A 21205-nucleotide genomic window follows, 5' to 3' on the forward strand; every position below is an offset into this window, starting at 1 on the left:
ACAGGGCAGGAGTGAAGGGATGTCATGGACGGTAACTGTGCAGGAAGCCTAGGCATGAGCCACTGCGGATTAGAGCAGGAGGAGCTGAGAGGGAGGGGGCGGGGGGAAGGAACTGACGTGTTGGAGTTTACAGAGAATATTATTGATAGGTGTGTGGCAGAAATGTTGCAGAAATAATTTATAATCGGACCATAGAAAAACTGTATAGTTTTAAAATGTGGCAATTAGTAACTCCACTAAAAAGAAAGGATTAGGCTTGCACAAAAAAGGAGAGGGGGCTTTGTCAACTACTTGTCTTGACAGTGTGTGTTATCTGCGGGGTCACAGTAATGCAGATCTGACTTCCTGATGAATGTAGCTGAGTGGAAATGGGGTTTGCTGTGTTTGCTGTCCACATTGCTCAGTATCTGAGATGTAGCCCTTTGTGAGAGAGCTGGCGCCCGAAGGGGGTGTCTCTTCTGCCTGTGCTCTGTTACTCAGGCCTGCCGTTGGTCACTCCATGTGCCTCCTCATCAGGACAGTGTTTGGTTGTGTCCAGCCCTACTCTGTGGCAGGACAGTCTGCTTTACTTCATTTACTAGTTTCCTATCAGCCAGTTTTTAGGGGAAATCTTCTCTAGAATAACTTTGATTCTAGTATGTTTTCTAGAATAACTTTGATCCTAATATGTTTTAGGAAAAATATAAACATAATATGCTGGGCACGCGGTGGCTCACGTCCGTAATCTCAGCACTTTGGGAGGCTGAAGCAGGTGGATCAGGAGTTTGAGACCAGCCTGATCAACATGATGAAACCCTGTCTCTACTAAAAATACAAAAATCAGCCGGTCATGGTGGTGGGCACCGGTAATCCCAGCTACTTGGGAGGCTGAGGCAGGAGGATGGCTTGAACCCGGGAAGCAGAGGTTGCAGTCAGCTGAGATCGCACCACTGCACTCCAGCCTGGGCAACAAGAGCGAAACTCCATTTAAAAAAACAAAAGACAAAAAAAAAAAAATTGTAAGTGCCTTTACTAGTCTTGTTTAAATAGGCTGATTGTTTCTGTTTTTTTTCTAATGCCCTCTAGGAAGTAAAAAGAAAGAAAAGGAACGACCAGAAATTTCTCCTCCATCTGATTTTGAACACACCATCCATGTTGGCTTTGATGCTGTTACTGGAGAATTCACTGTAAGTTTACCTAGTTCGGGCCCATTTATAACATTTAAAACAGCACTCAAACATTTTCCTTCATTATTAAATTTGAAATTAACATTTCAGGCCAGGCGCGGTGGCTCACGCCTGTAATCCCAGCACTTTAGGAGGCCAAGGCTGGCAGATCATTTGAGGTCAGGAGTTCGGACCAGCGTGGCCAACATGGTGAAACCCCATCTCTACTAAAAATACAAAAAAATTAGCCAAGCGTGGTGGTGTACGCCTGTAATTCCAACTACTCGGGAGGCTGAGGCAGGGGAATCACTTGAACCTTGGGGGTGGAGGTTGCAGTGAGCAGAGACTGTGCCATTGCACTCCAGCCTGGGCAAGAAGAGCGAAACTCCATCTCAAAAAAAGGGAAATTAACATTTCTATCTATATGTTAACTATGAATTGTTACTGCTTTTTGCTTTTTATAAAAGTGTCAGTGGTTGGATATATCGTTTTGCTAGAGAGCAGAGCCTATTAATTATAGTTATGCAAAACAGACTTAGAAAAAATAGACCTAGGCCGGGCGCGGTGGCTCACACCTGTAATCCCAGCACTTTGGGAGGCTGAGGCGGGCGGATCACGAGGTCAGGAGATCGAGACCACGGTGAAACCCCGTCTCTCCTAAAAACACAAAAAAAATTAGCCGGGCGTGGTGGCGGGCACCTGTAGTCCCAGCTACTCGGGAGGCTGAGGCAGGAGAATGGTGTGAACCCGGGAGGTGGAGCTTGCAGTGAGCCGAGATCTCGCCATTGCACTGCAGCCTGGGCGACAGAGCAAGACTGTCTCAAAAAAAGAGAAAAGAAAAAATAGACCTTTAGAAAACGAGATCTTTTAAAATTTAGTCAAACCTACACTCAAAAGATTGGTTCGTTTTGTGTATTTTGTCGTTTATCTCTGGAAATTAATTTTATTGCATCAATTTATACTGTAACTAATTTTTGAATATCTTTTTGTTAGGGCATGCCAGAACAGTGGGCTCGATTACTACAGACCTCCAACATCACCAAACTAGAGCAAAAGAAGAATCCTCAGGCTGTGCTGGATGTCCTAAAGTTCTACGACTCCAACACAGTGAAGCAGAAATATCTGAGCTTCACTCCTCCTGGTAAGACAGTGGCGTAAGGCTGGATCAGATGGAGATTTGTGAAGCACTTCTAGATAAAAAGATTACTCCTGGAAAAATGAAAAGCTAAACTATGGTTCTTGTCAATAACGTTTTTTCCCTGGATAGATTCTACCTTTTCTAGACTGATCCAGGGCAGTTCTGAAGCATAATTTGGATCTGTGAATTATAGTAATCTCATAGGTTTGCCAGAAACGGGAATTGATGGATATTTTGGCTTTTTGTTTATTTGTTTTTTTCTCCTCATTGCTGTGTTTTTGTTTTCATTTTTCACTCCTCACTGCTTTTAAATGACTTCCAGCAATCAAAGGAAAAGACGCTGGTTGATAGACATGTTCATACTAGAAATACATTTATTGTTAGTGGGACAAGAGGAGGTTGTTTTGCACAGATTTGAACCAAAAAATGTTTAGCTCCACTCAAAAACTTGAAACTCATAAGTGTGCAGATAATAGAATATATGTATTTTAATATATAAAATAGATAAATCATATATGAAAGAAGCATTAGAACTAAAAGGATTTATACCTCAGAAATGGAATATCTGGAATATTATCTACATAGTTACAGCAATGTAAATTTTACTTTCTGGATGAATATAGCTGGATGGAAATTGGGTTTGATGTACTTTGTTTTCCAAGTTGCTCAGTATCTCAGATACACCGTTACCTATGAGAGAACCGGTGAATTGGTATATAGTGTAAGAGTTGGTGTAGTGGATTTTTAAAAATAGTTTTTGTTCAAATAAAGATCAGAATAAAGTTCATACACTGCAGTTGGTTGATACATCGCTTGAATCTGTTTTGATCTTTAGGCTTCCCCTCCCACACACTGGTTCATGCTGTCTTTTATTTATTACACAAACAAGATCATTTGTCCTGTTTCCCTCAGTTTAGATTTTGCTCACTACGTCCTCAGGATGTCATTTTTCAATATGTTTGTCTGTCTCTGAAGTCATACACGTGGTTTTCAAAAGCAATACGATTGAGCTAAAATCATACATGTGATTTTAATTGATTATACTTAATGTTTGCATCCTCACAGAAACAAAGGCCGTGCACAAGGGAGAAACAGAAATCTTTCTGCAAGTGATCTTGGCCTTTTCTGTTGAGTCTAGTACACCCTTAGGAAAAGGTCACACTTGCTCCTAGAACTTTTCTATCAACCAGTAAGTCTGTGTGTAAATTAGTAATTTTTTTGAAAAATCAATGTTTGACCACAAAATGGTAGCTTATTTTCACCTAGTACACATACATACATATGTGTGTGTGTGTGTGCGCATGCATGTGTGTGTGTGCACATGCGTGTGTGTGTTTGTGTTTTGTTTTGTTTTTGAGCCGGAGTTTACTCTTGCCCAGGTTGGAGTGCGATGGTGCAATCTCAGCTTGCCAGATCCTCCGCCTCCCGGGTTCAAGCAATTCTCCTGCCTCAGCCTCCTGAGTAGCTGAGATTACAAGCACACGCCACCACACCCGGCTAATTTTGTATTTTTAGTAGAGACTGTTGGTCAGGCTGGTCTTGAACTGCCGACCTCAGGTGATCTGCCCATCTCTCAGCCTCCCAAAGTGCTAGGATTACAGGCGTGAGCCGCCGCGCCCAGCCTGTGTGTATGTTATATATGATATACGTGTGTGTATGTGATATATATACATATCTGTATACACACACACATATATATACACACACATATATATATGTCTCTGGGCATTTTTAAAAGAAAAACAAAACAATGTCAGAATTTTACTTTGCACAATTGTCATTGTCTTAATTGTTGCATTAAGTTCCTCAGTCAGCAGTTTTCAGGAAAAAGTCTATCAATAAATTTGTTTTGTTTTAATAAATACAGATTGATAGGTATACTTTCAAACTAAATTTTGATAGCTTTATTGAGATATAATTTACATGCAATACAATTCACCCATTTTAAATACATAATTCACTGATTTTTACTAAATTTAAATAGTTTCATGTAGATTTCAGATTCCTTAGCTTGGTCTTATATACATTCTTATTTGACTACTTGCGTGGTCATTTTTCTCAAGAGTTAATTCAACTTGAAATCAGTTTAAGAACATTTCACTTTCTCTGCGTTATTTTTTTTTTCCTTTTATCATATCAAAGTGCTATTTCTTGAATTGCTAACATTATGTTTTGTTTCATATTCAGAGAAAGATGGCTTCCCTTCTGGAACACCAGCGGTAAGTTAATGATATTATTTCTTGTATCTCTTGTTCTAATTTAGGTTACCCAAGACAAATCTCAGTTTTTGTTTTGCTTTCTAAAATAAATTACAGCCATCAGAGGTAAATAACTACTCAATAGGTGTTTTTAGCTAGCCACCTGATTAGTTGAAGAAGCTGTATTAAATAGAAATTCCTTGATATGATACTTAATGTAACTAAAATTTATAATGACCTTCAGAACAGTTTAGCTACCTTTGGTAATGTTAACATATACAAACGTGAATACAAAGAACTTGCTAGCGTGTATGTTCCTCTCCATCCCTCAGTTCTCCTTCTGGTACTATTTTACTGGCTATAGACTGTGGAAAAGTGCTGAACAGTTGAGACGTGTCAGTCTTCAGAGTCATCCGAAACTTAAGTTATCGCATAAACACAGTCAGTTCTTGGAAACAGTCATTTTATTGGCATTTTCTCAATTGGGAGGAAGCGGTCTCCTGGAGTTTTATTTTTTTATATTTTATTTTATTTATTTATTTATTTAGTTAGTTAGTTAGTTATTATTTATTTATTTATTTATTTTGAGACGGAGTCTCGCTCTGTCACCCAGGCTGGAGTGCAGTGGCGCGATCTTGGCTCACTGCAGGCTCCGCCTCCCATGTTCACGCCATTCTCCTGCCTCAGCCTCCCGAGTAGCTGGGACTACAGGCGCCCGCCACCACGCCCGGCTAATTTTTTGTGTTTTTAGTAGAGACGGGGTTTCACCCTGTTAGCCAGGTTGGTCTCGATCTCCTGACCTCGTGATCCACCCGCCTTGGCCTCCCAAAGCGCTGGGATTACAGGCATCAGCCACCGTGCCCGGCCCCAAATCTGACTGTTTTAAATGTCACCAGATGTTCCTGACATACAAAACCCAGAGGATCTTTGATTTTGGCCTTAACAAGTAACATTGTTTACTTTCAGGACATTCTATATGTATGCTTAGGGTAAATAGTACTTTATTAAAACTATTTGGTACTCACCATGTATATATTTCATAAACTTTTTCATAATTCATAGAATCGCCTTATTATGTTAGATTATAATTCTATTGAGTTATCTAAGAGCTAATGAGATTTAGTGGTTTTGAAATGAGCTATCAAAGAAGCAGACTTTTTGAAGTACGTTCATAAAGGGCGATGGTCACATTTAAGCCTGTTGGACTTGTTTTCCTTACTTTGCTCATCATCAATGCAGCTGAATGCCAAGGGAACAGAAGCACCCGCAGTAGTGACAGAGGAGGAGGATGATGATGAAGAGACTGCTCCTCCCGTTATTGCCCCACGACCGGATCATACGAAATCAGTGAGTCTTCCATTGGTGATCTAGGCTGTGTGTGTGTGCATGTGTGTTTTAAAAAACAGCAGAGTCTGTATTTGACTTTCAGTGATTGCTTTTAAAAAGCCCTCAAGTTTAAAATCGTTTAGTATGGAGAAATTTAACCAAGAAATCTGTACCCAAAGACCACTCACCAAAAACTAGTTTTCTGAAGATTGAAATGTGATGTCTTTAAAAGTTAACGCACTCACCTCACTGGGCTTTTTTCTTTCTATAGTACACCTTTTCCAGAGGGCTCATCTATTTCCCAAGCTTTCTCTGTTTATCTCAATGTAGATGACGACTAAATCTAAAACTTAGAGCTTTCCTTTTACCCAGATTATGCGTTTTAATCTCCCATTTTACACTTCTCTCAGCGCCTTGATGTCATTCAAAAGGCAGTTGACAATGAAATTCCTAACCAGGTAAGGGAGAATTTTTAAAATGATGACCTTAAATGGAGCCAGGAAGAGAGGAATGACTGCAGTTACCATCTGCTGCCTGCACTAATGCAAGTAGAATGTGGGGAAGGTGCTGTGCCATGGAATGGGCTGTGCTCATGGCACAGTGGGCAGGCAGAGCTCAGGGGACGGCCTCTGGATGCCGAGCTGATGGCAGAGGACTCTGTTTTCTTTAGCCTTTAGACCTGGCTGTTTGAAATGGGTGGTAGGCATTATAATTGTGTAAAAACTTTTGTGGGAATTAATAATAGTTCTTTCAACATCAAGGTTTCCGTTCTTTTGCATTTTACTTACCATTTGTAGTAAAAACATGATTTTTAAACCGTGCTTTTTGATACATTGTTATACCATTTTAGACCTGGTCACACTTAAATTTCATTCATGGACCTGCTGTTTTACTAGACAACTTTTCAAATATATACATGCTATGCCAAAGAAAAATGTTTCACATTTATTCTTCTTAGTTACGCATCTTTTATGTCTGAAAATAGTGTTCTCATCATTTAGAACAATGGAAAAGACTACTTAGTTCAGGTTAAAAATCAAAGAACTGAATTAGTGTGCCAGGAAGAATATCTGAAAACATTATTCCTCAAACCTTAGTAATGAACTGTTTCTCCACAGATTTACACACGGTCTGTAATTGACCCTGTTCCTGCACCAGTTGGTGATTCAAATGTTGATGGTGGTGCCAAGTCTTTAGACAAACAGAAAAAGAAGACTAAGATGACAGATGAAGAGATTATGGAGAAATTAAGTATGTTATCTACATTTTACATCATTGTTAAATTGTTAACAGCTCTTAAAACATTTGGCCCAGACGGATTTTAACTTACACCTTACATTATGACTTAGAGTATAAAGAATACATTGTTTCCTTATAGCAACAGTAGCTTCAATTACAATCTGGTGATGTCGCCGGGTGTGGTGGCTCACCCCTGAATCCCAGCACTAGGTCAGGAGTTCAAGACCAGCCTGGCCAACATGGTGAAACCCCGTCTCTACTAAAAATACAAAAATTAGCTGGATGTGCTGGCATGTGCCTGTAATCCCAGCTACTTGGAGGCTAAGGCAGGAGAATCCTGGAGGTGGAGGTTACAGTGAGCCAAGATTGCGTCACTGGGCTGGGCGCAGTGGCTCACGCCTGTAATCCCAGCACTTTGGGAGGCCGAGGTGGGCGGATCACAAGGTCAAGAGATCGAGACCATCCTGGCCAACATGGTGAAACCCCATCTCTACTAAAAACAAAAATCAGCTGGGCATGGTGGCACGTGCTTGTAGTACCAGCTGCTTGGGGGGCTGAGGCAAGAGAATCACTTGAACCCAGGAGGCAGAGGTTATAGTGAGCTGAGATTGCGCCACTGCACTCCAGCCTGGCAACAGAGTGAGACTCCATCTCAGAAAAAAAAAAAAAAAAAAAAAAAAAAAAAGCTAATTGGCCGGGCACTGTGGCTCATGCCTGTAATCCCAGCACTTTGGAAGACCAAGGTGGGCAGATCACTTGAGGTCAGGAGCAAGACTAGCCTGGCCAACATGGCAAAACCCCATCTCTACTAAAAAACACAAAAATTAGCAAGGTGTCATGGCAGGTGCCTGTAATCCCAGCTACTTGGGGAGCTAAGGCAGGAGAATCACCTGAACCCGGGAGGCAGAGATTGCAGTAAGCCGAGATCGTGCCACTGCACTCCAGCCTGGGCAAAAGAGCGAGACTCAGTCTCAGAAAATAATAATAAATAAAATTAACAATTAAAGAATGCTAATCTAGAGGGTTCAAGGAAAAATACTTTATGGAAGGATTATTTTAAACATAAAGGCTGGGCATAGTGGCTCAAACCTATAATCTCAGTACGTTGGCTGGCCAAGATAGGAGGATAGCTGGAGTCCAGGAGTTCAAGGCCCACGACTTAGATCCCGACTCTACCCCCCCCCCCCCCACCCCCAAGAAAAGAAAACTAGTGAGGCATATGGTGGTGCATGTCTGTAGTCCCAGCCGACTGGGAGCCTGAGGCAGGAGGATTGCTCGAGCCCATGAGTTCAGGGCTGTAGTGAGCTGTGATTGCGCCACTGCACTCCAGCCTGGGTGACAGAGTGAGACCCTGTCTCTAAAACATAAATGTTTCTATGCCCCGTGTTTATTTGCTTTTGATTTCTCAGTGCTTTCAAGTATAAACCTGGCTCTTACTCTGTTGTTGTTATTATCTTTTTTTTTTGAGACAGAGTCTCGCTCTGTCACCCAGGCTGGAGTGCAGTGGCATGGCTCACTGCAATCTCTGCCTCTCCGGTTCAAGTGTTTCTTCTGCCTCAGCCTCCCGAGTAGCTGGGACTACAGGTGTGTGCCACCACACCCCGCTAATGTTTGTATTTTTAGTAGAGATGGGGTTTCACCATGTTGGCTGGGCTGGTCTCCAACTCCTGACCTCAGGCGTGAGTCACCACGCCTGGCCTGCTCTGTTACTCTGTGGGCATATAAGAATTATTTTAGGAGAGCTGCTACTTAAAAAAAAAAAAAAAAAAATTAACTGGAATCCTAATTGTCATCGTTCAATTGTGACCTTTAGCTGTCACATCCCCAGTCTTTTTGGTATCTTTTTGCTCTTAGCCCCTTATTATTGATCCTGTTTCTTTGCTTGTTGACTTGAGGTTGGGTACCTACATAAAATTATTTATGTGAGTTTCCTTGATATGGTCCTGTCTGTTTTTACCTTGAGCAAGTGAAAGTTTAATGTGGTTTTTCATACTAGTAATAAGAATATGTTAGGATTTTATGTCCAACTTCCTAATTTTAAAACCTGTTTGTTGTGACTTTGAACTTTCCTAAAACAAACATATGATTAGTTTATGTTAGAGCATAGCAATGTTTATGGTAATAAGTGGTTTTCTAAATATATTGAAAGATGATATGTATACTGGAAGAGTCAGAAAGACCATTTAGGGTTTAGATAGCCTTTATTACTTATAATACTAAGTAGTCTCAAACTTACCTATTCATAGATATATTCAAATATACCTATTTCTATATTCAAATGTATCTGTTTTACATTCAAATATGCCTATTTCCTTGAGATTACCTGATTCTAAAGCTGAACATTTGAGAACCTAATTAATCTCTGACAAACTGGTACAATCTAAAATAAGACCATTGTTGAGCAAATGATTAGTTAGGAGGTCTAACCTGATGGAAATAATGTGTCTTCTCGTTTCTGTTACTTTTAAACTTTTAATGTGTCTTCTTGCTGATACTTTTAAACTTTTGTTATGTATTTAAGTTTCTTTAGTGTTTTGTGTTTGAAACCTGTTATTTTTGAAACTTAGTATTATGTTTGAAAATCACTTATAAAAACAGTGGAGTTCATTAAAAGGAATAATAATATCACAATCAATTTACACTTAAAATGCTTGATTGAGCTTCCAGCTTTCTGTTTATTCTAGGAACTATTGTGAGCATAGGTGACCCTAAGAAAAAATATACAAGATATGAAAAAATTGGACAAGGGTAAGTATTTGTGACTGTATTACGATAATATTCAGTATTCAGTATTTCCTGGCTTTATAGCATGATGTTTATTTTGCCTGCTGACATCAAGTACTTATACAGTATTCTGTGAGTGGTACCCTTGGGGGATTTGTGTAAATAAATAATGCAGTTATTTGTAGATGCTGTTAAAAAACTGTACTAGTTGTTAGCAATGACTGTGTATCATTATTTTTTCTTAAGTGTCATTTCCCATCCATGATAAAGAATTAGAGGGAAGAATTGCCCATAAAATATATTTAAAAGACAATAAGAATATTTACGGCAGGATTATAAGCAATTAAAAAATGCATTTAAATCATGTCATTGTGTATTGACTTTTGAGTCTACTGATCTGATTTTGTTGTGTAATTTGTATTTTTAAAGTGTACTAACTAAACTCCTTTTTTCTGTTGCTTGGAAGCAAATAAACACCTTAATTTTTAATGTTATTAAACTCTGGAAAGCATTCTGTGAATTTAGAGTGAGGGCTTAAGCAATTTTTGAAAACTTCCATATGAATTCCTTCCTCCCTCCCTTACTTCCCTTCATTCTCTTCCTTCCTTCCTTCTTTTTTTTTTTTTTTTTGGTGGAGTCTGTCACCCAGGCTGGAGTGCAGTGACATAATCTCGGCTCACTGCAACCTCTGCCTTCCGGGTTCAAACGATTCTTCTGCCTCAGCCTCCCAAAGTGTTGAGATTACAGGTGTGAGCCACTGCACCAGGCCTGAATTTCTTCCTAACAGCTAAATTCAATTGCAGCATTGGTTTCATGAAAGAGAATTGAAGATTATCTTATTTTTGAGCATGAATGAACAAGCAATACCTATCCATATGGATGACCGTCACAAATCCAGTGTTGAATAACAAAAGCAAGTTGCAGAATAATATGTGAAATGAAACTATATGACATTTAAAAATTAGACAAAGTATATTTTATAGAGATACATATCTGTGTCCTTTGTAGTTAAAAGTATGGAGAAGGGCTGGGCGCGGTGGCTCACGCTTGTAATCCCAGCACTTTGGGAGGCCGAGGCGGGCGGATCACGAGGTCAGGAGATCGAGACCACGATGAAACCCCGTCTCTACTAAAAATACAAAAAAATTAGCCGGGCGTGGTGGCGGGCGCCTGTAGTCCCAGCTACTCGGAGAGGCTGAGGCAGGAGAATGGCGTGAACCCGGGAGGCGGAGCTTGCAGTGAGCCGAGATTGTGCCACTGCACTCCAGCCTGGGTGACAGGGCGAGACTCCATCTCAAAAAAAAAAAAAAAGTATGGAGAAATGCATGAAAATGATGAACATCAAATACAGGATAAACACCAAATACAGACCACCTTTGGGAGGAAGGAGACTGCTGTCAGAAAGGGCTTATGGGAATCTTCAAATTATTTATAGTTATTTGTATCTTAATCAGGGAAGTGTATCCATAAGTATATATTATATATTTTTTTCTTGCTCTTTTTTCCCTACAGTTTTGTAGGTCTGAAATATTTCAAACATAAGTTTTGGCCACAAGGATTGTCTTTTTTCTTCCCCCACCCCCTTTCCTCATGTTTTAGCTTTTACTCCTTTTAAGCATGTTAGGTCATCCTGTTCTTTAATTCTTTTTCAGTTGCTTGAAGTGTAAAGTCTTTGGATATTGCAAATGCTAGTGATTTATCAACCTTAAATCTGGTTGTGTGTTTTCTCCCTCTAGGGCTTCTGGTACAGTTTTCACTGCTACTGACGTTGCATTGGGACAGGAGGTAGTTACTTTGTCATAATCCTGGGTGTTACCATTATTTTGTCATATAGGTGGAAACTAGATAAAGCTGGGAAGAAGCAATAGGAATCTCTTTTAAGTTGAACATGTTGTAAGAATTGCTCTATGTATTTTTATAGCACTTCTGTCAGTAAGGGGAACAAAGAAGGAATTATAAGTTTAATGTCATAAATAGGAAAATATTTAAAAATTGTTTTCTCAGCTTGAAGTGAAAAGAGGATTAATTCTTAGTATTGGACTGACCGTGGATGTATTAATCAACTTCAAGATAAATCTAAAACTAGGCTCTAAACATTACAAAGCATTATGCACAGGCAACGTGCAAGGAAAAGTGCTACCTAGGAGTCATAGCATTGCGTAATACCGTATACGTACCATAAGTTATTAACTGCTTGGTGTTTGTAATTTTCTAAGAGAATTCGTAAACCTGATTTTTTTCAATCCTGTTTTCATTATAGGTCGCTATCAAACAAATTAATTTACAGAAACAGCCAAAGAAGGAATTGATCATTAACGAGATTCTGGTGATGAAAGAATTAAAAAATCCCAACATAGTTAACTTCTTGGACAGGTAACTACGAATATTTCTTCAACATTGGGATAAAAATGTAGACGTTTTAAGTCTCATGGTTTGGGGGGTGGGGCTAGCCACTTTAGAATAAACTGTCAGTGCTGAGAAATAAGGTTGAAGAAAGAGGAGAGGTATAAATAGCACACTGCAGTTTTAGAAGGTCCTTCTCTAGAAGGATATCACTTGGCAAGTGAGAGAAGGCAGTTAAATGAAGGCCATAGCTGGTGGTGTTTATATTCATCTCAAATGACCTGAAGCGAAAACATGAATGGTTGGCTGTGATTCATGTCTTGACTGACAGAGGGGACTGGTTACATGGTTTTTAAACTTGTAGATCAATTTTTATTTCAAATGCTATCCTTCATGGACAAATTGTATGTCTATCAAAACCTCATTTAGTTTAGGAATTAATGTTAAATAACAGACCAAAAAGCAGAATAGAAAATGATGCGTATTGGCCGGGTGCAGTGGCTCACACCTGTAATCCCAGCTACTCAAGAGGCTGAGGCAGGAGAATCGCTTGAACCCAGGAGGTGGAGGTTGCAGTGAGCCAAGATTGCACCACTGCACTCCAGCCTGGGCAACGGAATGAGACTCCATCTCAAAAAAAAAAAGAAAGAAAGAAAAGAGAATGACGTATATTACTACAACTGCTTTTGAAAAAGCAGTCACATAAACGAATGAAAGAAGATTCGTTGAAACTGATAACAGTGGTTGTATTGAAGATAGAGGTGATTATAGGTGATTTTCTTCCATATTTAAATGTGTTTAGAATGAGGAAAAAATAATATGTTTTGAGACTTTAGCCCCAGTTACGGAGAACATGTTCATAGAAATAAACTTTTCAGGCTAGGCACGGTAGCTCACGCCTATAATCCCAGCACTTTGGGAGGCCGAGGCAGGCGGATCACCACGTCATGAGATCGAGACCATCTTGGCCAACATAGTGAAACCCTGTCTCTACTAAAAATACAAAAATTAGCTGGGCGTGGTGCCATGCACCTGTAGTCCCAGCTACTGGGGAGGCTGAGGCAGGAGAATTGCTTGAACCCAAGAGGCAGAGGTTGCGGTGAGCCAAGATGCTGCCACTGCACTCCAGCCTGGCAACAGAGCAAGACTCTGTCTCAAAAAAAAAAATAAAAAATAAGCTTTTCAGGTACAGTTCGCTGCTTTTTAAAATAACGTTTCAAGTCAGCATAGTATGGTGGTTAAGATAAGCCATGGGCTTTGGAATCATTGATACTTGGCTTCAGAGTCTGGTTCTGTCACTTACTATTAATAGCTGTGTGCCCTTGGATGAGTCACTTAACCTCTGCAAGCCTTTGCCTCTTTATCTTTAAAACAGGACTAGTAATTTCTGTATTGTAGGGTTATTTTAATCAGAATGATCTATGTGCATACTCAAACTACAATTGTGGGCAAACTAACTTTAAAATGATTCGGGATCATAACCTCAGTTATTTTTCTGTGCTGTTACGTAGCAGCTTTCCAGTTTTCTTCCTAACTCTCAAGCTACCAGCTCTAGTTTTATTGTTAGGGTGTTTAATATTTGAATTCTTCAACATAGAATACCATGTGTTTAGGAAAAATAAAAGTGTGACTATATTTGATATGTTGTTATTTTTAGTTACCTGGTAGGAGATGAATTGTTTGTGGTCATGGAATACCTTGCTGGGGGGTCACTCACTGATGTGGTAACAGAAACCTGCATGGACGAAGCACAGATTGCTGCTGTATGCAGAGAGGTAGGTTTGCCTCCTCCTTTATATGTTATGGTGATATGTGGTTAGCAAGAAGTGAACAAAAGGAAATTTTTCTGCACAGGTAATTGTTATTGTGGGAGGTGCTTTCTCTGTACACATTCTCTGCAAATTACTCCCTCTCCAGACCATTTCGTTCTACACAGGAGTTTCAGCCCTTTCCTTTAGGTATAAGATAACTTGGGAATGAATTGTGGACCTTTCAAGATCCAGATTCACAAGGAAATTACGGTAGAGTGACGATGATCATTTACCATCCAAACAGGACACTTTTGAGAGTAAAGGGGTGTATATCATTAGAAATACACCACTCAGGCCGGGCACGGTGGCTCACGCCTTTAATCCCAGCACTTTGGGAGGCTAAGGTGGGCGGATCACAAGGTCAGGAGATCGAGACCATCCTGGCTAACACGGTGAAACCCTGTCTCTACTAAAAATACAAAAAAATTAGCCGGGCATGTTGGCGGGCACCTGTAGTCCCAGCTACTCGGGAGGCTGAGGCAGGAGAATGGTGTGAACCCCGGAGGTGGAGCTTGCAGTAAGCCGAGATCGCACCACTGCACTGCAGCCTGGGCAACAGAGCGAGAGTCCGTCTCAGGAAAAAAAAAAAAAAAAAAAGAAATACACCAGTCAGCTGGAAGTGGTGGCTCATGCCTGTAATCCTAGCACTTTGGGAGGCCAAGGCAGGCAGATTCCCTGAGGTTAGGAGTTTGAGACCAGCCTGGGAAACATGGTGAAACCCCATCTCTACTAAAAATACAAAAATTAGCCAGGCGTGGTGATGGGCACCTGTAATCCCAGCTACTCAGGAGGCTGAGGCAGGAGAATCGCTTGAACCCAGGCGGCAGAGGTTGCAGTGAGCCAAGATCATGCCACTGCACTCCAGCCTGGGCAACAGAGCAAGATTGTCTCAAAAAAAAAAAAAAAAAAAAAAGAGGCTGGGTACAGTGTCTGTCGCCTGTAATCCCAGCACTTTGGGAGGCCGAGGCGGGCAGATCACGAGGTCAAGAGATCGAGACCATCCTGACCAAGATGGTGAAACCCCGTCTCTACTAAAAATACAAAAATTAGCCGGGCGTGGTGGCACGCGGCTGTAGTCTCAGCTACTCGGGAAGCTGAGACAGGAGATTCGTGTGAACCCAAGAGGCGGAGGTTGCAGTGAGCCGAGATCGTGCCACTGCATTCCAGCCTGGCGACAGAGCAAGACACTGTCTAAAAAAAAAAAAAAAGAAAAAACAAAGAAAGAAAGAAATACGCCACTCAACAGTGGAAACTAGAACTATCTCAGGTCAAGCAGGACACTTATTTGCCTTAAGTATCAATAAGTCTGTGCCTGGCTTCATTGAGTTCACTAATGGTGAAGAAACTGGTTATTTCTTTATATTCATTAATGAATTTCTAGACGTACTATTAGCTTAAGCCAGTAGAATTCTGCCAAATTGCCAATTTAAGCCAAAAATAAGCCTTCTTTTTTCCACCTATATCTGAGCTTTTTCTACAGATGAGATTTGGGCTAATGGTTTGCTTATTGTCACTGAAATTTCTAATATCATAGGAATCGGTGTCACAAAGGGCAAAATTTTAAGTTTATAAGACTATATTGTGTTTTCTATGATTTGGCTTTCAGCAGTTCTTCAGTGACATGTGAATTACAAACTTTGTTCATGTAAGGATGATACATATATATTTCCCTTTTCCATCTGTCATTAAGATGTTAAAAATATTAAAATTTTAATTCTGAGTTGTGTTCTACCTGAGGAATAGTACCTCTTTGGTTGAAGGGAGGAAATAAGAACTCTTGAATAGAATATCAATAGAATATGATAGTCCTTAACAATGGATGCTTGGTCACTGAAAAGCTGATAAAAACAAAAATTTACCTATTTATACTTAATTTTGTTTTTTCTAATACATTTCTTTGTAATTGATATAAAAATTAATTTTGGAAGTTCCTCTAATTTGGGTTTTCTTTTGTGTGCCAGAACTTTTAAACTGTGACAAGTTTGTTCCTGTTTATTTGTACACGTATTTTCTGGAGCTTTGAATCTGATTATTGCCTGGTAAATGTATTGTGGTAACACCCAATTTTTCCTTGAATGAATAGTAGAAGATTTTGGATGAGATTTTTAGTTGTGCAGACTTTGTTCTCCTCTGATGGGAGTAAGAAATAAAAGCACAGCTAACTCATACCCGTAGTTTATATTCAAAAACACTAGAGTGAGCAGATTTTTAAAACGTCATCTCGTTCTCGTTTGTAAGGAAGGGAGGAGTTTACCCCCACTTTGTGACTCAGTGCTCTCTGAAATACAGCATAAGAGGAAAGTTATTCTTGCATCATTCATGTCCAAGTTGTAGATACAGCTTAATATAAAATCGGGCGTTGAAGAACATCTTATGTCCAATGAACAACTAAATGGAACCAGGCCACCCAGAATCTTACCTGCTTCTCAGTGGCTCACATTGATTAGCCTTCTGAGTATCTCATATTCAAATGGGAATGATCAAGGTTTTTTCATTACTGTTGAAATGATTTCTGAAGAGCCTGTGCATGTTTACCAAGTGTTGTATACCTTTAGGCATTTAAACCTGAAAGAGGCTCTTTTTTTTGAGACTGAGTCTCGCTCTGTCACCCAGGCTGGAGTGCAGTGGCACAATCTCAGCTTACTGCAACCTCCGCCTCCTGGATTCAAGGGATTCTCCTGCCGCAGCCACCCGAGTAGCTGGGATTACAGGCCTGAGGCACCACACCTGGCAAATCTTTTCTTTTCTTTTCTTTTCTTTTCTTTTCTTTTCTTTTCTTTTCTTTTCTCTTCTTTTCTTTTCTTTTCTTTTCTGAGATGGAGTCTTGCTCTGTCACCCAGGCTGGAGTGCAGTGGCGTGATCTTGGCTCACTGCAAGTTCCGCCTCCCAGGTTCAAGCGCTTCTGCTATCTCAGCCTCCTGAGTGGCTGGGGTTACAGGTGCACACCACCACACCCAGCTATTTTCTTTGTATTTTTAGCAGACACAGGGTTTCACCATGTTGGCCAGGCTGGTCTCAAACTGCTGACCTCAGGTAATCCACCCGCCTCGGTCTCCCAAAGTGCTGGGATTACAGAAGTGAGCCACCATGCCTGGCCTCACCTGGCACGTTTTTGTATTTTTTAGTAGAGATGGGGTTTTGCCACGTTGGCCAGGCTGGTCTTGAATTCCTGCCCTCAAGTGATCTGCCTGTCTCACCCAGCCAAGAGGCAAGAAATCATACAGACCCAGCTAAACAATGTCTCTGAGTAAGATCAGAGGGTAGGAGGGGAGCTGACTTTTTAAAAGATTTTATTTTCTTATATAAAACTTTAAGGAGGAGATCTAATTACTTTTCATAACTTTGTATATAAGAGAGGATGTTTTTTCTTTATAAATAGAAGTGTTGGAGGGTCTTCTGCTGGGCACTGGAAGCAACGCTTAGGCCATAACTACTGCATGGGAAGCTCCCTGTGTCTTTTCAGGGACTGTTTCATTAACAGGTGTTTTTCTTCTGTGCAGTGTTTACAGGCATTGGAGTTTTTACATGCTAATCAAGTGATCCACAGAGATATCAAAAGTGACAATGTACTTTTGGGAATGGAAGGATCAGTTAAGCTCAGTGAGTAATAAATGGACAATTCACAATCATTTATTATAATTTTCTGCCTTTTGTTTAATTAAAAACTTTTCTTGACCAATACAAGGATTAATAATGATTTAATATAGGAAGAGGTGAGACCTTTGAAAACTGAGTGATCCTCTGAGGGTTTTAACTAATCAATGCCAGAGAAAGGACTCGCTGGATAAGACATTACCTAATAATTACCACTAGATAAGACATTATTAGGTAATGCCTTGTCTTGTCTTTTGAGATGGTGGAGGTTTGCTCGTGTTGCCCAGGCTGGAGTGCAACGGCGCGATCTTGGGCTCACCGCAACCTCCACCTCCTGGGTTCAAGCGATTCTCCTGCCTCAGCCTCCTGAGTAGCTGGGATTACAGGTGTGCACCACCACACCCAGCTAATTTTTGTATTTTTAGTAGAGACGGGATTTCTCCACATTGGTCAGGCTGGTCTCGAGCTCCTGAACTCAGGTGATCTTCCCGCCTTAGCTTCCCAAAGTGCTGGGATTACAGGCGTGAGCCACCGCGCCTGGCCATGATTGCTTATTTTTAAGTAATCTTAATGGGCAAGCTCTCATACATTTTTGGTGAATACACATGAAAATGAATTAAACTTTCGGGTGAATTTTTTTTTCTGGCTCTGCCATTTACTAAGTGAGTAACCTTGGATAAGTTGTCTTTATGCCTCAATTTTCCTGTTTGTAAAATGGGAATAATTGTAATAATAAATGTACCTTTCTCATAGGGTTGCCATGAGGATTAAATATTTTAATGCTTATAAGGTCCTTAAACAGTACCCGGATTGTTTTAAGTACTCATTTTAGCTATAAATGTTATTTGACCTGTTACTCTTTTAGAATTCTCTCCTGTAGAGTTTCTAAACTTACATACCACAGTAAGTACAAGGATGTTCTCTGCAATATTGTAAAGAAAAACCAAAACTATCTTAAGTGTTGAGCAGTAAGGGAATAAATTAAATGGATTATTATATTTTTATATTCTGTATAGTTTTTAAGATGAGGGAGGCTGGGCGCAGTGGCTCACGCCTGTAATCCCAGCACTTTGGGAGGCTGAGGCAGGTGGATTGCTTGGGTCCAAGAGTTTGAGACCAGACTGAGCAACATGGCAAGACTCCATCTGTACTAAAAATACAACAATTAGCCGGGCGTGGTGGCAGGCGCCTCTAGTCCCAGCTACTCGGGAGGCTGAGGTAGGAGGATGGCTTGAGCACAGGAGGCAGAGATTGCCGTAGCCGAAATTGCTCTACTGCACACAGCGTGGGCAACGGAGTGAAACCCTGTGACAAAAAATTTTAAAATAAAAAAATTTTTAAATAGGCAGATAAATGTACTAATATGGAAAGATCTCTTAAAAAGTGGTTTTACAAAAGTTTACAGAATATCCTGATTGGTAATACAAACCAAACAGTTCACAGATATTATTCATGCATATGTACATGCATAACAAACAGTCTAAAGCTTACAAACCTAAATTTTAACAGTAGTCACATATGAAATAGAATGGGTTTAACAGTATAAGAAAGAATTCTAAATACTAATCCTGACTTTTCCACTAAGTGAACATTGAGTACGACACTAGGCATCCTGCGCCTCCGTTACAGGTGAGATTGAGAAGATAATGCTGGTGGCGACCTTAGGCCCTCTGCTGAGATGATGGATGTTTAGTGATTCTGGCTTCTGTTTGTTTTATTCACAGATAGTTTACAGCTGGGTGTGGTGGCTCACACTTGTAATCCCAACACTTTGGGAGGCCAAGGTGGGAAGATCCCTCCCTATGTTGCCCAGGAGTTCAAGACCAGCCTAGGCAACATAGGGGGACTCCGTCTCTACAAAAAATTTTAAAAATTAAACAAAATTAAAAAACAAAGTAGTTTCCATGACCTGACCTTCACCTGATTCACGGCATTTAGTTTTGGTGTCTACCTTTGCTTTACTTTTTTGTAGACCTCTTTCAGTTTTGTTGAATTTTGTAGGATAGAATGAATTATTCGGAATAAAAGGCCTCCTGATAATTTGGACTCTGTGGCAAGTAAAAGTAAAATGTGAGCGTGTGTTACATCATGAAAATATTTTTAAACTCATTCTGGTTTACTTTATTAATAAAATCCTTAAAAACAAGAGGCTGAATAGTCAAAATGTAATTAGTTACATCATCTGAAGTGAAGTCTTTTGCTAAAACCATCCATGGAAGCCATTAACTCTGTTTTGTTTTGTTTTGTTTTGTAGCTGACTTTGGTTTCTGTGCCCAGATCACCCCTGAGCAGAGCAAACGCAGTACCATGGTCGGAACGCCATACTGGATGGCACCAGAGGTGGTTACACGGAAAGCTTATGGCCCTAAAGTTGACATATGGTCTCTGGGTATCATGGCTATTGAGATGGTAGAAGGAGAGCCTCCATACCTCAATGAAAATCCCTTGAGGGTAAGATCAATTAAATGCCAGCCTTGTTAAATATTTTTCTTTAAAACTTATTTAGAACTTGCGTGTGCCAGGCACTGTCCAAGAATTTAAAGTAGAAAGTTGATAAAACCTAATCTCTGCCCCTAACTCTGCATCTAAAATTCATTTGCTCTCTGAGTTACAAATTAATGTGTTAGGTGAAGACTTTGTAGGTTTTTAGTAATAAGCTGTATTATTTGTATTTTATGTAGGAAGTCTGGAGCACCTGTCTCTAAACCTTCTCCTTTTATTTTTTAAGATGTTTTGAGACAGGGTCCCACTCTCTTGCCCAATCTAGAGTGCAGTGGTGCAATCTCAGCTCACTGCAACCTCCACCTCCCAGGTTCAAGCAATCCTCCTACCTCAGCCTCCCAAGTAGCTGGGACTATGGGTGCGCGCCACCACACCCAGCCGATTTTTGTATTTTTCATAGAGATAGGGTCTCTCCATGTTGGGTCAGGCTGGTCTCAAATTCTGGACCTCAGTTGATCCACCTGCCTCGGCCTCCCAAAGTGCTGGCATTACAGGTGTGAGCCACTGCACCTGGCCACTTCTCTTTATTTTGAATTACCATATGTGGCTCAACATTATCAGTTATTAAGGAAATGTAAATCAAAACCTCAACAATGAGAGGCTGAGGCAAGAGAATTGCTTGAACCCAGGAGGTGGTGGTTGCAATGAGCCAAGATGGCACTACCGCACTCCAGCCTGGGCAACAGAGTGAGACTCTATCTCAGAAAAAAAACAACAAAAAAACCCCACCCCGACAGGATAACACTTCACAACTACTAGAATGTCGGTACTCAAAAAGACAATAATAAATATTGGTGACCGGCTGCGGTGGCTTACCCCTGTAGTCCCAGGACTTTGGGAGGCCGAGGTTGGGAGTTCAAGATCAGCCTGACCAACATGGAGAAACCCCGTCTTTACTGAAAATACAAAATTAGCCAGACATGGTGGGCGCCTGTAATCCCAGCTACTTGGGAGGCTGAGGCAAGAGAATCGCTTAAACCTGGGAGGCAGAGGTTGCAGTGAGCCGAGATCGCGCCATTGCACTCCAGCCTGGGCGACAAAGCAAAACTCTGTCTCTGTAAATAAATAGATAAATGTTGGTGAGAAGATAAGGAAACTGGAAACCTCATTCATTGCAAAATATAAAATGGTACATCTGCTTTGGAAAACAATTTGACAATTCTGTATGAAGTTAATACTGAATTA

The 21205-nt window shown here is 40.4% G+C and overlaps 1 protein-coding gene across 2 annotated transcripts in view; it reads left to right on the plus strand.

Annotated features, from left to right (window-relative positions):
* The window catches only part of PAK2 (p21 (RAC1) activated kinase 2), a 53574-nt gene that overhangs the window by 21738 nt on the left and 10631 nt on the right, over nucleotides 1-21205 (plus strand). For both annotated transcript variants that reach the window (XR_009209341.1, XM_032171957.2), the window contains exons 2-12: nucleotides 1066-1166; nucleotides 2139-2286; nucleotides 4471-4502; nucleotides 5721-5828; nucleotides 6926-7058; nucleotides 9731-9794; nucleotides 11507-11555; nucleotides 12031-12143; nucleotides 13771-13888; nucleotides 17425-17524; nucleotides 19773-19969. Coding sequence is in view for 1 of the 2 variants with exons in the window: in XM_032171957.2 (XP_032027848.1) it covers nucleotides 1066-1166; nucleotides 2139-2286; nucleotides 4471-4502; nucleotides 5721-5828; nucleotides 6926-7058; nucleotides 9731-9794; nucleotides 11507-11555; nucleotides 12031-12143; nucleotides 13771-13888; nucleotides 17425-17524; nucleotides 19773-19969 (1163 nt within the window). In the remaining variant the exon portion in view is untranslated. The remainder of the gene's footprint in view (nucleotides 1-1065; nucleotides 1167-2138; nucleotides 2287-4470; nucleotides 4503-5720; nucleotides 5829-6925; nucleotides 7059-9730; nucleotides 9795-11506; nucleotides 11556-12030; nucleotides 12144-13770; nucleotides 13889-17424; nucleotides 17525-19772; nucleotides 19970-21205) is intronic.

Source organism: Hylobates moloch, unplaced genomic scaffold, assembly GCF_009828535.3.
Source record: "Hylobates moloch isolate HMO894 unplaced genomic scaffold, HMol_V3 SCAFFOLD_13, whole genome shotgun sequence".
Lineage (NCBI taxonomy): Eukaryota > Metazoa > Chordata > Mammalia > Primates > Hylobatidae > Hylobates > Hylobates moloch.